Genomic DNA, 18,091 nt, shown 5'->3' on the forward strand with positions numbered 1-18,091 from the left:
ATCTCCTGTACTGTGTCCGCAGTCTCTGGTCATCTCCTGTACTGTGTCCGCAGTCTCTGGTCATCTCCTGTACTGTATCCGCAGTCTCTGGTCATCTCCTGTACTGTGTCCGCAGTTTCTGGTCATCTCCTGTACTGTGTCCGCAGTCTCTGGTCATCTCCTGTACTGTGTCCGCAGTCTCTGGTCATCCCCGTGCTGTCCGCAGTCTCTGGTCATCTCCTGTACTATGTCTGCAGTCCATTAGTTCAGAATTGTTTTTTCCTGTTTTCTGCCTCTAAAACCTAGGTGCGTCTTATGGTCAGGTGCGTCTTATGGAGCGAAAAATACGGTAATTTAATGCAGATAAGGCACTGTGGTGTCCGTTTATGAACCAGCGGTAATAGATCGCTGCTCAGTTCTCCGGCATTCTCGGAGAACACAGTTCTCCTGTGAATGCAGTTTATGAAGCAGTTCTTCGAACGAAGGGAGAACGGTCTCCAAACGCTGGAGAACAGTCTACAAACTCTGGAAAACGCCTCATTTTACTATAATCTCGCGAGATTACAGTAAAAGATCAGTTTACTAAACAGAGCTAAATTATCTCTGCTTAGTTTGCGGTCCCTCCGATTCTCCAGCTTTGGGCTGGAGAATCTGGATGGAGAACACAGATCTCCAGAGAAGGGCTGACATGATCTCCTGAGTGTCATAAACTGTGAATGACCAGAGAATAGCTGAGATCTGTTGAATCGCAGCTATTCTCTGTGTCATAAACGGACACCTAAGTGAGTTTAATTACCACCTAAATCAGCCACAGAATCTCTGTAAATAATATGTGTTCGGGTTTTAAAGGGATGTGGTGGCAACCCCAAAGTAGGGCCTGGACTTGTCATTTTTAACACCTTCTAGGCTTATCATAAATTCCAGCTGATGACCTACAGCTGACCCATATCTTTCACAGTCACAGCGCCGGATTGAACAGAAAGGGCAAAGTCTTAAGATTACTGGACTCTACCGAAGAGTGTGACTTTACCTGGAGGGAGGGGGGCAGAGAGGGGGTATAAAAGCAAGACGCAGCTCTCTTTCTGCTCTCGCTCTCTCTCTCTGAGCCCAGGTGTCAAAGATCAGACATCAGGATGTGTGCGTATCGTATCATCATTATCCTTTGTTCTTTTTCTCTGTAACTTTCTCTGCTGTAGTTGCCTCTATGTATTGGTACCATTCTGTATTTACATTGTAATATCACAACTTTTAAAGTTATACCAGCTACTTTATATTTTCATAAATTTGGTTAATAGCAAGCTTCTTTTCTGGGTAAATAAATTAGATCTTTATTTTTTAGCACAGTTGTTATCATTTGGTATTAAATTTATTGGTAATAGCCGCTTCCCGATTGGCTAAATTCATATAAAGACAAAAGGTTGTAATCACTTATTATATTTATCATCAAGCGAATAAGTGAGGTGGCATAACCGACTTGTAACATGGTGCCAAGCAAACCTCCACTCCCCCATAAGACCCCCTCTATAACAGCGTGCGGGTTCTTATCCCCTCCAGCCGCATCATTCTTTCTCAGAGATATGTGAGTAAATGTACTACAAATCCAGGGCAAATGGACTTGTAGTTCTCAGGGAAATAGTCCACTGGCACCTACTCCGGCTTTCCAACAGAAAGTCCATTCCTTGGTACAAACATGGAGCTGGAGGACGTCTGCAGGAGCCTGGCATTGTACCCAAGATCCACTGATCGTGAATGCAATCCTTTGCATGTTGTGATGCAAAAACACAATAAATGCATTTTTATTTCTGCATAGATGCTTTTTTTGGAAGGTGGACTTAGCCTTTAACCTTCTTTTTCATAATCTAGTAAAAGGTCTTCAATGAGCCTAAAGTCCATTCAAATAGTAACAGCGTACATCAAAAACATTAAATTGTGAAGTGTGATACTCTCCTCCTAAACTATACTTTTTTTTTCTAATCTTGTTTGTATATCAATGTATTGACCATAATTAAAAATGTAACTTTAGGCTCTGCTCACACCTATGCAATTTGCTTTTTGTCCATTTTGCAGTGCTTTTTGCAGTTTTTCTACACAGATTTTTTATGCGTTTTTTATGTGTTTTTACCGCATTTTCTTTGGTTCTTTTTTTTTTTCGCTGGGCAGAATATAAATGAGAAACGCGGCAAAAACGCACTACCATGCATTTCAGCAGATTCTACATTGAACTCTATCTTAGATTGTAAGCTCCCAGGATCAGGCCTTCCTAACCCTCTTGTATTGCTCTGTATTGTTGCTGTATTTTCTCCCGTTATATTGTAAAGTGCTGAACAAACTGTTGGCGCTATATAAATCCTGTATAATAGTAATAATAATAATTGTAGCATAAACGCTGATTTTTGCTTTTACAAAAGTCCCTGACCCTTTCCAGAAACACAGCTGCTTAAAAAAGTATCGATGTGAACATGTTCCATAGGAAACCATATTAAATGGACTATAGTGCGTTTCTGCAAGAAGCACTAAAAACGCTTTGGTGACAAAGCCTTACTCCCCTTTCTTTCCTCCGTTCACTACCTCACCACCACCCTATCATACTAAGTGATCATGGAAGTGATATGGACAGGCCTATAATCCTGTACTGTTATTTTTCAATGTGTTCTGGTACTCTGAGCGACTTAGTGCCGTTGGTCACGTTTGCTGCTCTAATTGTTAGCTGTTTTGCATTTTCTACCTTACTTGAAAGCTCAAAAAAGAGAAGTTTAAAAAAAATGTAACTTTACATTACACTATTAAATTCTTCATTCTATTACAACACTATATGTCGATGTATTGAAAGGTTCTCATTATCGAGGTCATGGTATAGTCAGCGTTAGTCACAGTCAACTGGTTATATTCTGTAATGGTTATGCTTTGTTGCATATACAAGCAGCTATTGTATTTAGACCTTGGACCCACTCAAACGTGACATCAAATAATTTCCCTACAAATAATGTCACGTTTGAGTGGTTCTAATGACGTTATGAGAAAAGCATGGCACTGTTATTGTGTGGTTTTTGTTATGTAGCAGTTTTATATGAGGATGTGTACTTGTGGGCAGCTTTTTGTTTTTGAATTTTTTGATTTGGTGGTTTAGCTATTTTTATATTCATTGTTATGTTTATTCAGCTGCTCGTGGGTTTATATTTTATATACTGTACTTGGAGCTGCTTCAAGGAGCTGCTTAAGTAAGGCACCCTACCCATGGACAGAACAGGACACCGCGCAAATGAGTGTAGGGTTGTCTGGACCATTGTCGTGTCTTGTACAGAGCAAAGTTGCAGGAGCCAAGCACAGGGATGAGGAGAGCTGTTGGGAACTGCCTGGGCTAAAGTGCCAAGGGTCCAGGGACAGGTGGCTAATAAAGGGAGCAGCATAAAGGGGTGCAATAAAGATGTAATAAAGGGATCAGCAGCGATGAGGACTGTCTTAAGAACAGACTGATCCTATGCTGAGCCCAGAAAGAATAAAATGAGACATTGTACTGAAAGAGCCACTGGGGTACAGTTCCACGAGACGGCCACGTGGGCTGAGTTGTGCTGTGTGCCAAGGCTGCTGGTGTTACCCAAAGACTGAACTGTTGTTCCAGGGAGCTGCTGTTCAAGTGTCCTGGTCTGCAGTTCCAGTGATGCTTCATCAAAGACTTCAGAGATACTGGAAGAAGGCTACATACATTGTCCATCACCAGACCATCAGCAGTGGTGAGAGGCCACTAGTCATTTCTGCTTCACTTGGTCCGTGGGATCACAAATATCCTCCAGAGTTCCACTTTGGGTTAAGTTTCTCTTCCTACATTACCTTGGACTTGTATCTGCAGTATAGAAAAAGTCCTATCACAAGACAACTGAAGATGATGAGGGCAATAATCCTCCAAAAATATTGAGTACCACCTAAAGGCAAATGAAAATGGCACAGTGAAGATTACAATCATCATGTATTACATTTATTATCATATTTACATTTTTGTCTGGACTGGTTATGTCAATGATCTAAAAATGTTATTTAAAGGAACACTTAGGCTCCATGCACGCTGGCGTTTTTTTAAAGCAGTTGTAAAGGCTTCTGTACATGAAGGTAAAAAAAACGTATGTGTGTAGCAGTGCCCCCAGCCCCTGCAATACTTACCTGAGTCCCATCGCGATCCATCAATGTGTAGCCTCGGCTGTCCCGGGTCTCTGCCTTCTCATTGGCTGAGATAGCCAGTGGGAGCCATTGGCTTCCGCTGCTGTCAATCACAACCAGTCAGCCGATGAGGAGAGAGAGGGGGTGGTGCCACGTTGCAGCTCCATGTGTGAATGTACATGCAGAGCAGTGGGTGCCCCCATAGCAAGCTGCTTGCTGTGGGGGCATAGGAGAGACTGCGGGGGAGGAGAGGAGGATCCAGGCTGCTCTGTACAAAATCACTACACACAGCAGGTAAGTATAACTTGTTTGTTATTAAAAAAAAAAAAAAAAAAATATGAGAAATATAATTTTAAGTTCCTAGAAGCTGTTATTAGCATTTTTCTGCTCCTAGAAGCTAATTAGTGTTATCCTATGTGTTCATGCAGACTACTTTTATTGAGCCAATGGCTCCTGGTTTTGTCCAATGAGAAGAGGGAGTCCCGGGAAAGCCAAGACTCCATTGAACATCACTGGATCAAGAGGGGGCTTAGGTGAGTATTAGGGGGGCTGGGGGGGGATGCTGCACACTGAAGGTTTTTTTTTACCTTCATGCAAAGAATGCATGAAGGTAAAAAAACCTTGATCCTTTACAACCACTTTGACCCCTTTGCAGGATAGGGGTTAATATTGTGTAAACCTGCACCAATGCTGGGGGTTGTTACTGTGGAAACTGATGCCAGTGCAGGGGGTTATTATTGAGGAAACTGGCGTCAATGCTGGGGATTATTGCCGAAACTGACGCCTATTCTCTGGATTATTATTGCATAAACTGGCACCAATTCGGGGGAGGGGGCTTCAGAATTCTCAGCCTATAGACTCCTGAGATGTAAATCTGACCCTGGGTTTACATACACTTTAATGCCGATTCATATCAGAAATTGGTTTCAGCTGATCAAAAAATAGGGTCTTTCCTGTTATTCATCACTAGAAATTACTACCAGGTAAAAGACATTTTTACATAGCCGACCTGTAAGTGAATGTCCTATCTTTGGGGTAATTAAAGTAGAACCAAGGCCACCCAGTGAAATAAATATGTACTGCAACACTTCCCTTAACACTTCCAGGATCTTCTACCCTTACAGTTTTTTCTTTTAGTCCCCTTCAAAGTCCCACAAATATCTATCGATCCTGCCAGTGGAGTCTACCTAATGCAGCTTCCTGCGATGGGGTGGCAACGCTGTTGCACTTCTGAATTCGCAGCAGAGTTGCCACTTTCACAAAGAGCTGTATCATATTGTGCTGCAATGGGAATGAACTTTGAGGTCAATAGATTGGGATCCTACAACACATTGGCCTTTGAATGTAAAGTAAGAAGGTTGGATGTCTATGTTGGTTGGAGGAATCTAACATTCTTAACATGAATTCACCAGTTTTACCTTCTGATATAATAGACTGGCTCCAGAGATTCTCAAATGTGGGATGAGACACAAGGCACGTCACGTTGCCTCCATCAGACTTATATGTGCTGATCACTGTCCAGGTGTCATCCGAATCTTTAACTTCACTTGTGTTTATATTATCTGAATGTGGGATCCAGGAGATCTCTGCAGCCGGGAATCCACCAATGGCTCTACACTCCAGAGATCCATCGCTGTTTATATGCAGAGACACAGAGGGCTGAGCTAGAGGAATAAAAGAGAACTAATTACTAAACCATATATTACTAAATATTTCTCTCAATGGGTTATCAGATGTACAGATAGCTCAAACCTTCTGTGAAATATGCATATTAGAAGTAGGAAGTGATTTCTGATATATTAAAGATTTCCAAGCATAGTTTTTTTATATATAGTGTAGTGCTACCCCCTTGAGAGTCACTGTTTTTGGGTCCCCCTTTACTTCACAAATTTTTCACTCTTGCATTCAAAGTCAGTAACCAGTCCATGGGCTTGTTTTGTAGTTTTTTATTTATGGTGACCAACTTAGGGTCTAGGTGTATATAGGATTCCCAACCAGGGGCGGACTGACAACTCATGGGGCCCCCCGGGCAATAGGGGATCATGGGGCCCCTGTGTCCTTGCCCAAACTCAAAAAATCCTATGAAAAAGGTACCAGGGGTATCTCATGGGGCCCCGTACTGACCCCGGGCCCTCGGGCAGTTCCCGAGTTTACAAATGGTCAGTCCGCCCCTGTTCCCAACTGAACTTGAAACAATCTGGAAGACAAAACTTCCTATGTACAAGAAGCAAAAATGGATCCTGGACTTTTTACTCCCTTTGGAGTGGCCTCTGTCTCTTTACAGAGCCACAACACTCAGCACTCAGTCCCCTTAGATGAACCTCTTCAGACCCCAGCTAGAAACTGCCCATCCACCTGGCTGTTTTAAGGAGTATCCCAAGGCAAGACACATTGATAGTACTGTCCGAGGGAGGACTAGTTGGGTGTGGCACCTGACTGCCCTCTCTCTTGTAGGCCCTGGGAGTGTAGAGGTAGACATACTGTCCTTATCCTGTAGCTTGTAGGTGAAACTGCTTTCAGGGTTTCTGCTGGGCTGGTTTCTTTCCTGGCTAACAGGCTGTCCTTTTCCGGTGGACTGCACGGCAGTGGAGATTTCTCCATCCAGCTTCCAGCCTGAAGGTAGATCTCCCTTCTCCGAAGCCCCTTTCCAGGCTACACACTAACAGCAATTCAACACTCCATCTTCTACCCGACTCCCTTGCTGGCCAGGCTCTATCATATTTATTGGCTAGTCTACCACAGTGCCAGGCCTCCTGCCTTGGATTGGTCAGACACCCATGAATATGCAGGTCTACACCTCCTGGCCTCTACCTACTGGCTTCTAGAAACTTCTCCAAGCTTCTACAGCAGAAGGAGGTACCAGAGATCTCACCTGTACAGCTCTACAGCCCGACCTCACATTGAACCCACCGACTAAAACCTAGGTTTCTAGCAAAGCTCAAACTACACTACCACCTATGTACACAAGAAGGTGCTTCAATAGCTACAGCTTAAAAGTTGACCTTAACCCCTTGGCGCCAGCACCTTCCAGCCCTTTAAGGGTTTCAGAAGCCGGGAGGCGGGGTGGGGTTTTAGGGCCATGTGACCTCCGTGATTTGCTGTCACAGCGGTCACATGATCAGGAAAGGTCCCGATCGAAAGAGGAGATTGGGACCTTTCCGTGAGTACCGGACATACAGTTGTGTTCAAAATAATAGCAGTCAGACATCACTAACCGGATCAATCACTGTTTTTGGTAGAAATGATATTTCTACATGGCAAATAATTTTCTAGCAGGTGTAGTAGAGTAATAGAAATCCAACAGACCCAACAGTCATGACATACATGCTGCTGATTCTGTGTCATTGAATCACTCATTGAAAGGGGCATGTTCAAAATAATAGCAGTGTGGAGTTCTATTAGTGAGGTCATTCATTCTTTGAAAAACAGGTGGCAGTTATTGCCCTTATTTAAGGAAGGAAGGCAGCAAATGTTGCACATGCTGGTTACAGTGCATTTCTCTCTGAAATTCTGAGGAAAATGGGTCGTTCCAGACATTGTTCAGAAGAACAGCGTACCTTGATTAAAAAGTTGATTGGAGAGAGGAAAACATTTAAAGAAGTGCAGAAAATGATCGGCTGCTCAGCTAAAATGATCGCAAATGCTTTAAAATGGCAACCAAAACCTGAAAGACGTGGAAGAAAGTGAAAAACTACCATTCGAATGGATAGAAGAATAGCCAAAATGGCGCGGACTCAGCCAACAATCAGCTCCAGGAAGATGAAAGAAGGTGTAAAGTTCCCTGTGAGGACTGTTACAATTAGAAGACGCCTATGTGAAGCCAAGCTATCTGCAAGAAGTCCCCGCAAAGTCCCACTGTTGGAAAAAAGACGTGCTGAAGAGGTTACAATTTGCCAAAGAGCACATTGACTGGCCTAAAGAGAAATGGCGCAACATTTTGTGGACTGATGAAAGTAAGATTGTTCTTTTTGGGTCTAGTGGCCGGAGAGTTTGCCAGACGACCCCCAAACACTGAATTCAAGCCACAGTACACTGTGAAGACAGTGAAGCATGGTGGTGCAAGCATCATGATATGGGGATGTTTCTCATACTACGGTGTTGGGCCTATTTATCGCATACCAGGGATCATGGATCAGTTTGAATACATCAGAATACTTGAAGAGGTCATGCTGCCTTATGCTGAAGAGGAAATGCCCTTGAAATGGGTGTTCCAACAAGACAACGACCCCAAACACACCAGTAAACGTGCAACATCTTGGTTCCAGACCAACAAGATTGACGTTATGGAGTGGCCAGCCCAATCCCCGGATCTTAATCCAATAGAAAACTTGTGGGGTGACATCAAAAATGCCGTTTCTGAGGCAAAACCAAGAAATGGAGAAGAACTGTGGAATGTGGTCCAATCATCCTGGGCTGGAATACCTGATCACAGGGGCCAGAAGTTGGGTGACTCCATGCAACACAGATGTACAGCAGTTCTCAGAAACAGTGCGACTACAACCAAATATTCATGAAGTAGTTCAAAGGAAAGCAAAATCTTCAAACTTTTTTCAGTTTATATAGTGAATGTTTGAGTTTGTAAAGAAGAATACAAACACTGCGATTTTTTTGAACAGTCTAATATTCACTTTTCTTCCATTTTTTTAGAGGAACACAAATTTGATCTATTTTTCTTCATGTTTTGATTTGGAATAGAATGTGTCGTGTTCCCAATGCATTTGTGTGGATGGAAATAAAAGCTATTAGAAGGATTTTGAGCTTTATTCACTTTTTTCAACACACTGCTATTATTTTGAACACAACTGCATGTGCTGGGAGTAGGCAGGGCGCACACTCCCAGCACATATGTTTTTCTTAATTGCACGCAAATGTGCGGCCGCTCGGTGTCAAGTCCCAGATGCCGTGAGGCCGCACATTTGCATGCGGTCGGTGCCAAGAGGTTAAACTTGTCCAGCTTGGACCAATGTAACTATGCCCCCCTGGAGACTGGATATCACTGCAATAGGCACCGCTACTCCAGTGATCTCCAGAAGCTTCCAGGTCCGATGCCAAGCAGCTGCTCTGCTGCTAAGTGAACACAGGAGGACACCTGCTTGCTACTGGAGCCATTCACAGCATGTTTTGCATTTTCATGATTGGACCAGGTGGAGAATGTGACATCAGCACCCTGCCTCTCCACCTCATCCATTCAGAGAATGCTTTGCATTATAACAAAACCTACCTTATTGAGATGATTATATTTTGTGGTTTGTGATATGTGTACAGTATATACGAGAGAAAGAATTGTGCTAAGTTTGAACTGACCTTCTCACAATGGTGAAATCAGATATTACTCACCTAATACTTGTAAAATAGTTGTATAGATGAAGGTCCCTCTACCAGTTGACAGTTCACAGGTATAATATCCTCCATCAGATATCTGGGTGTCCTGGATGGTCAGTGTTATATTGGTTAGTGTCATTCTTGTACTGCAGTTGTGGTAAATCTGTGATCCTCCTTTTATGTGTGGACCATATGAGAATAAACACCGAGAATTATTCATATGATGGATCTTCCATATAATTCCCGTTATTTGGTCTACAGAATCCCCTCCACATTTCAGAACTGTAGAATCGCCTCGTCTCCCCACCACAACATGAAGATCTGGAATACATTTTTTTTGTTAGCGCACTGTTTATTGATCTCAAAAGTCGTGTATTATGTATTATCACCAGGCCTCTGTAGAATTTACAATGCAGATTTTGGTCTAATATTTCTATACATATGAAGAATTTTGAACAGACAAGACTGGGACCTTATATGAGATAAAAATGTAGATTGTCATTCTCAGCCTGGAAATGCTAATTGCCTGGCTGTCATGCTGACCCTTTTCTATATTTTCAATTACTCAGGAAAAAAAAATGATATATGATCACTTCTGACTTTCCTTGCGTGCCTACTTGTTCCAGGGCTGCATATATTCCAAACAAAAAAAAAATTACCTGTTGATCCTGCCAGAAACATGGAGCCAACTTGTGTATTGTTCACTCAAGCAGTCAAATAAGCCCTCTCAGTTCTTATAGGAGCCTACAAAATACCTTTCCCTATGGTGTGGAGTGTGGGGGGGGTCTCTAGTTTAGCAAAAGGCAACTGGGCAGGGCTGACACCAATTATTTTGATGTTGGTACACATAAAGGCAATGTGTTGTCAGCCCACAACACAAAATTAGGAGGTCAGTGCATTACTGCCAGGATCAACAGCCTTCCCCATCCTGTGAATGGATAGTGAAAATTGTAGAACCTAGTTGTAGAACCCAGTACAGAAAGTGGTGCGAAATCCAATATTTTAGAGTTGTCACCAGAACAGGAAGTAAGAGGAAATCATCTAAAGGGAACACTTGTTTTGGTGACAAATGTCTAAGGGAGGATTTCTGGTCACTTTGGAGAGATTTCCTCTTAGTTCCTGTTATGTCTCTGGAACAGATAGTGAAGAGAAATCTCCTTGACAGGACAATTGTCCAAAACCAAGAATAAAACTTTTGGTTTTACATACACTTCAACCACTTTAGGAATGATTGTCTGCCCACATTGTACCTGTATGTCGCTGCCTTCTTCCGTGTTTAGTGCATGTGCACCCCCTGCGGACCTGCGGATTTTCTCTGCAGTCCTGGCCAGTGGTTCAGTGGTTAGCTGATCAGCTATGTCCAATCACAGCCAAGAACCCTTTGTTGATAAACAACACAGGGCTCTGTACAGAGAGAACAATCTGTTTGTTTCTTCTCCCTGCAAAGCAGGGAGAAGGAACAAACAGATATTTAGTACAAAAGCAGCACACATTACACATTGTTAGGCACACCTTTTCATTGCCCTTTGATTGCCCTAGATGTCCCAGCCAGTGTCATTAGTACAGTGACAGTGTATAGTATTATTACTGATCACTGTATTAATGTCACTGGTGGTGTCAGTTAGTGTACCTCCCAGCCAGTGTCAGTTAGTTTCAGATTGCCCATCGCACTATCACAGTCCCACTATAAGTCGTTGATCACCGCCATTACAAGCATATAAAAAATAAATTCCAGTATATACACCATAGTTTGTAGATAATATAACTTTCACACAGAGTTATCAATATACACTTATTGGGATTTTTTTTTATACCAAAGACATGTAGCAGAATACATTTTGCTTTAATTTTATGAAGAAATTCGATTTTTACAATTTTTAATTGGACATGTTTTATAGCAGAACAATATTATTTTCTTTACAAAATGTTCTTTTTTTTTGGTCTGTTTATATAACTAAAAACCCAACAAATACCGCAAAAAGAAAACTCTATTTGTGTGAGAAAATGATATAAATTGTACTTGGGTACAGTGTTGCACGACCACACAATTACCAGCTGAAGTAGTACAGTGTAAATAGCAAATAATTGACTGGTCATGAAGAGGGTAAAACCTTCCGGAGCTCAAGTGGTTAAATACAAACTTTGCTTTTATAGCAGTAATCTCCCTCTCCTGAACCCCAATATAAAGCTCTCACCTGTGGATGATACATCCCGGTATAGAAGCAGCAGGAGAGCCAGAAGATGCATGATGTCTGCAGGTATCGGCACAGAAAAGAGAAGTGTGCTATGACAGTGTCTCTGATGCTATTAACAGAATCACACATCCTGTGTGCGTCTAATGGCGTTCCTGGAACTTACATACTGTGCAAAATTAGTGGTCACTAACAAAACCATCAAGAAAATATACATAATACATTTGAGAAAAAATATTTTTGTGCCACACTAAAGGGGTATCTTTATATTTAACCACTTGCCTACCGGGCAGTTATACCCCCTTCTTTACCAGGCCAATTTTCAGCTTTCAGTGCTGTCGCCATTTGATTGACAATTGCGCGGTCATGCAACACTGTAGCCATATGAAATTGTTATCATTTTTTTCTCACAAATAGAGCTTTCTTTTGGTGGTATTTAATCGCCACTGGGCACTTTACTTTTTGCCTTATAAACAAAAAAAGTGCATAAAATTTGAAAAAAAAAAGTTTCTTTGTTTCTATTATAAAATTTTTCAAACAGGTAATTTTTCTCCTTCACTGATGGGCACTGATAGGCGGCACTGATGGGCACTGATAGGCAGCACTGATGGGCACTAATAGGCAGCACTGATAGGCGGCACTGATAGGCAGCACTAATGAGGTGGCACGGATAGGCGGCACTGATAGGTGGCACTGATAGACAGCACTGACTGGCATCACTGCTGGACACTGACTGGTGGCACTGCTAGGCATTTTCTGGTGCAACTGCTGGGCACTGACTGGCACAGCCACTGGGCACTGACTGGTGGCACTGACTGGCAGCACTGCTGGGCTGCACTGATGGGCACTGGTGGGTGGCACTAGTGGGCACAGGTGGGTGGCACTGGTGGGCACATGTGGGTGGGCACAGGTGGGTGGGACTGCTGGGAACAGGTAGGTGGCACTTCTGAGCACAGGTGTGTGGCACTGCTGGGTGGCACAGGTGGGTGTACTGCTTGGCACAGGTGGGCGCACTGCTAGGCACAGGTGGGTGCACTGCTGGGCACAGGTGGGCGCACCGCTGGGCACAGGTGGGTGGAACTGGTGGGTGGCACTGATCATCAGGGCACTGATCATCAGTGCCCTGATGATCAGTGCCAATCCCTGTTCTGACAACTGCCGGTTCTCGACAGTACTTTCCTCATACTCTGACAGTGTGAGGAAAGTGCAGCCGAGAACCGGCAATTGCATTTCCCGGTGATCAGCGTGTCCTTGGACACGGCTGATCATGTGGTAAAAGGCCGCTGTGATTGGCCTCTTACCACATCACATGATCAGCTGTGTCCGTGGGACACAGCGATCACGGAGATCGCTGGGTGCGTGCCCCCGGAGCGCGTTCTGGGAGGACGTCATATGACGCCCTCCCAGAACTGGCCGGCCGCAGTGTAGCCATCATTCGGCTATCTGCGGTCGGCAAGTGGTTAAAAAACCCTTCAAAACTGCATGTACATTTGTTGTGTGTGAAAAAAAAAATGTTACAAGGCTATTTTCTCTCCAGGTTGAAAGTTACTCATTCATAAAAAATATAGTGAATTGGGAAAATGTTGCATTATCACCACTAGATGTAGCTGGTGATCATAGGAATAAATATTTATTTGCCAAAATGTGATATTTGCCTGATTCACTCTATTCTTAATGAATGAATTACATTCAACCTGAAGAGAAAATAGCTTAATAATATTTGATTTTCCCCCTGTTCTAAAATGTACATGCAGTTTCACAGGATGAATCTTTGCAAATTTTTATTTATTAGTATATAGACTAATCGAATGGGTACTTTTTTATTCTTAACAAATGATAACTTAATTTTTTGCAAAGTCAGCACTTAAACTACCCATCTATATACAATACATCAAGAAAATATACATAATTCATTTGAGAAAAAATGATTTTGTGCCACACTAAAGGGATATCTTTATTCTAAAAAACCATAGTAACATTGTACTACTTTGGGGAAGTGATCAGTATTTTTATTTTTTTTTTACACAATTTGCTTATAGCAAAGAATTACTTTGCTATAAGCAAGCATTTACCTGAATGACATCGATTCATTCAGGGTTTTTTTTTTTGTGCTTAGTTGTGATTTGGCCACACCTAATCACATGACACAGCTGGGCTGTGATTAGCCCAGCTTGTGCATGTGATCGCTGTGACCAATCACAGCTACACACACTAGTATACAATGGATGGCATGAATGAAGCCATCCATTGTATACAACTGTCATGTGACCTGCTGTGATTGGTCACAGCAAGTCACATGGTATCGGCAATGGGGCCGGTACTCAGATCTGTCATCGGTGGTGTCCGCGGTGACAGATTGCGCTGCTGAACAGCTCTGCAGGCGCGCAAACTGCGCATGCCCGGGAGTACACCAAATGGCATCCACCCGGAACGCTAAGGGATTTTGCAGGCCGCCATTCGGCCATAGGCCGGGCAGCTAATGGTTAATAAATGTTAACTTAATTGTTTTAAATTCAGCACTTAAGCTACCCATCTATATACATTTTTATCTAATTTATGGAAAAACAATATATAGTATTTTTTTAATTGAAATACTATGGCTGAATCCCCCCCCCCATTTTTTTAAAATAAATTTGAATGTATTTTTCCTAAATACACCACTTAACCAATTCAATACCGGGCAATTTTACACCTTCCTGCCCAGGCCAGTTTTCAGGTTTCAGCGCTCTCACACTTTGAATGACAATTGCGCGGTCATACAACATTGTACCCAAACTAAAATGTTATCATTTTCTTCACACAACTAGAGCTTTCTTTTGGTGGTATTTAATCGCCGCTGGGGTTTTTATTTTTTGCTAAATTAACAAAAAAAACGAAAATTTTGAAAAAAACACACGTTTTTTTTTGTTTCTGTTATAAAAGTTTGCAAATAAATAATTGTTCTTCATAAATTTAGGCCGAGATGTATTCTGCTACATGTCTTTGGTGAAAATAACCCAAATTAGGATGTATTTTTTAGTTTGTAGGAAAGTTATAGAGTTCACAATCTATGGTATAGATCTGAATATTGATCAATCCTGAAGTACTGACAGCCAATCTAATATCTTGAGGTCCAAGAATGTCAGAACAGTACAGATATCCCCCAAATGTCAGAACAGTACAGATATCCCCCAAATGTCAGGACAGTACAGATATCCCCCAAATGTCAGAACAGTACAGATATCCCCCAAATGACCCCTTTTTGCAAAGTAGACAGTCCGACGTACTTCATAAGAGGCATGGCGAATTTTTTGAAGTTGTATTTTTTTTGTCATAATTTTTCGGAAAATGATAAAATAAAAAAAATTAGTTTCACTATTTTGTTTTTACATATTGTCACCAGTGCAGTACAGCGTTATCATATAACTGGCATGGCGGTGATCAGGGACACTGACTGGTGACAGTATGAAAAAAAATATATATATAATTTTTTTTAATTTTTTTAAAATTTTTAAAAATTTTTATTACATTTTTTTCTCTTTTTTACGATTTTTTTTTTCATATTTCACTATGACCAAAGTCGTACAATGTTACCATAGTAACATTGTACTACCTTGGGGAAGTGATCAGTTTTTTTTTTTTTTTTTTTACACAATTTGCTTATAGCAAAGAATTACTTTGCTAAAAGCAAGCATTTACCAGAATGACATCAATTCATTCAGGGTTTTTTTTCTTGTGCTTAGCTGTGATTTGGCCACAGCTAATCACATGACATGTGCATGTGATTAGCTGTGACCATTCACAGCTAGACACTAGTATACAATGGATGGCATGAATGAAGCCATCCATTGTATACAACTGTCATGTGACCTGCTGTGATTGGTCACAGCAGGTCACATGGTATCGGCAACGGGGCCAGTAGTCAGATCTGTCATCAGCCGTGTCCAAGGTACACGGCCGGTGACAGATCGCGCCACTGCGCAGCTCTGCAGGCGCGCAAACTGCGCATGCCCGGGAGTACGCCAAATGGCATCCACCCGGAACGCTAAGGGATTTTGCAGGCCGCCATTCGGCCATAGGCCAGGCGGCTAATGGTTAATAAATGTTAACTTAATTGTTTTAAATTCAGCACTTAAGCTACCCATCTATATAAATTTTTATCTAATTTATGGAAAAACAATAAATAGTATTTTTTTAATTGAAATACTATGGCCGAGTTCCCCCCCCCACCCCATTTTTTTAAAATAAATTTGAATGTATTTTTCCTAAATACACCACTTAAACTACACATCTTTATACCTTTTCTATTTATATAAATGGAACACAATATATAGTATTTTTTAATGGAAAGACTATTATTATTCTACAGGATTTATATAGCGCCAACAGTTTGCTCAGCGCTTTACAATATAAAGGGAGACAATACAGCAACAATACAATTCAATACAAGAGGGATAGGAGGGCCCTGATCCTGGGAGCTTACAATCTAGGAGGGAGGGGCTAGTGGTACAAAAGGTAGTAAATGTGGGGGATGGACTGGTTGGAAGAGTAGAAGATTCCATTATTAGCTGAGGGCAGGATAGGCTTCCCTGAAGAGATAGGTTTTCAGAGATCGCCTAAAAGTGAGCAGAGTAGGCGATAGTCTGATAAATTGGGGTAGAGAGTTCCAGAGGATGGGGGAAGCTCTGGAAAAGTCCTGGAGATGACCATGGGAAGACTACTGACAGGTTGCTTTTTATTATCTATGAAACCTATTATAAATGAGTTCCTCCAAGCAGAAAAGTGACTCCTGCGTGAAGCCCATCTCTCCATGATGGACCAGGACAAGATTCCACAACTGAGTTTTAAATCATTACACAACCTATGCAAACCATAGCCAACGGATCATGAAAATTACAATTTTGGAAGAGATCTTTAGAAGCAGAGTGTATTATATAGGCAAAGACAGGAGGGAAAGGGGATTCTACAACCCTGAAACATTAGGCCTCCTCTCTATTTTCACCAGGGCTGGCCAATTTTTCATTTCATTATTCCGTTCTGGGTACCAAATTCATGTCTGTATTTCATAACAACAGCTGCCATATGACTAAGGTCGGCCATACATGGGTCGAAAATCGACCGACTTTTAGTCCGAAAATTGTACCTAAGAATAATCGGTAGATTTTTGCTCTGTTAGTGGGTCAATGGCTCCGGCCAATTTTCACGGTTCCTCCCCTTTTCGGTGACCGGCATGTTGGAAAATTTGTGAAAAACTACAGATTTTCGACTCAATGATGGTCAAATCGTATGATTGTTTTTCCAAAAAGAATATTCCCAAAAGAAAATGCATGAGCCGTGATCTGGAAGGAACAGAAGTTTTGCATGTTATATGGGGTGAACTTTATGACTTGGTCGGCCAATTTTCGAAATCAATGTTGGCACCATCGGATTACCGAGCGAACGACGTTTCCGATTTTCGGACGAAAAATCGTTCGTAATTCAAACCATGTATGGTCTGCATAAGGCCCCTTTCAGATGGCGTGGATCCGTCAGCATGATCCGCCTGCTCAGCGGGGGATCTCTCTGCTGATCCCCGCTGAGCAGGCGGATGAGAGGTCTATGTCTGCCCTGCTGCTGCAGACACAGACACAGCCCACCGATTTCAACGGAACAGTCCTATTTCACATCACCCCCCCACAGCTCTTGCCCCCCTTTAAATCACATCTCTACCCGCAGCACTACCCCCTTTACATCACATCTTCCCCCCCATGGCACTGCCCCCCCTTCAGATCTCCCCCACAGTGTATCTTCTGTACACTACTTAAAGCGGAGTTGGAAGCTCCGCTTATTTGCCTCCACTGTCATATTTGGCACCCTTTGGGGGGGAGCGGGTACCTGGTTTTGAAGTAAACCGGAAGTTCGACCCCCTCCTTCCTCCCGCAATGTCCTGGAAACTTTCACAGGTCCCAGGAGACTGCCGAACCAATCAGAATGCGTGGTGTGACTCACACATGCGCAGTGGGCACCAGGCTGTGAAGCCACAAGCTGTCACAGCCTGGTGCCCACAGTTGACATGCCGGCGCTGTGGAGGAGAGAAGGGACGGCGGGTGAGCACATCGCTGGACCCCGGGACAGGTAAGTGTGTGTTTATTAAAAGTCTGCAGATACAGTTTTTGTAGCTGCTGACTTTTAATAAACACAAAAATGACTGGAACTCCACTTTACTGCCTGCTCTGAAGTCTTTTTCTTAAACAGTTAACTGGAACTTTACCGCAGTAAAGCAGATATACAGGGACAGTTTGTGTAGGCTTTAACGGAACCGCACCCCGACTGCACTAGGGTACTTCCGTTAGACTCCCGCTTCCCTGTCCGAACACAGATCCACGGACACCACCGCTGTTAAGGATCAAGATTGGATCATACAAAATAAAGAGGTGCCTCTTCGTTACACATGGGTGTTCCAAGATGGCGGACAATGTGATGACGTC

General features: G+C 42.5%; 1 protein-coding gene across 1 annotated transcript; it reads right to left on the minus strand.

Annotated features, from left to right (window-relative positions):
- Nucleotides 1-3,549: 3,549 nt before the first annotated feature.
- On the minus strand, nt 3,550-11,700 carry LOC149450483 (cell surface glycoprotein CD200 receptor 1-B-like). Its single transcript, XM_089691881.1, has 4 exons — nt 11,649-11,700; nt 9,469-9,774; nt 5,541-5,795; nt 3,550-3,899 (listed from the first exon to the last, which is right to left on the minus strand). The coding sequence occupies exons 1-4, from the start codon at nt 11,698-11,700 to the stop codon at nt 3,799-3,801; spliced, it is 714 nt and encodes a 237-aa protein (XP_089548007.1). The 3' UTR covers nt 3,550-3,798.
- Between the last annotated feature and the right edge of the window lie 6,391 nt (nt 11,701-18,091).

Source organism: Staurois parvus, unplaced genomic scaffold (genome assembly GCF_062004578.1).
Source record: "Staurois parvus isolate SC_StPar_1 unplaced genomic scaffold, SC_StPar_1.0 ptg000574l, whole genome shotgun sequence".
NCBI classification, from domain to species: Eukaryota; Metazoa; Chordata; class Amphibia; order Anura; family Ranidae; genus Staurois; species Staurois parvus.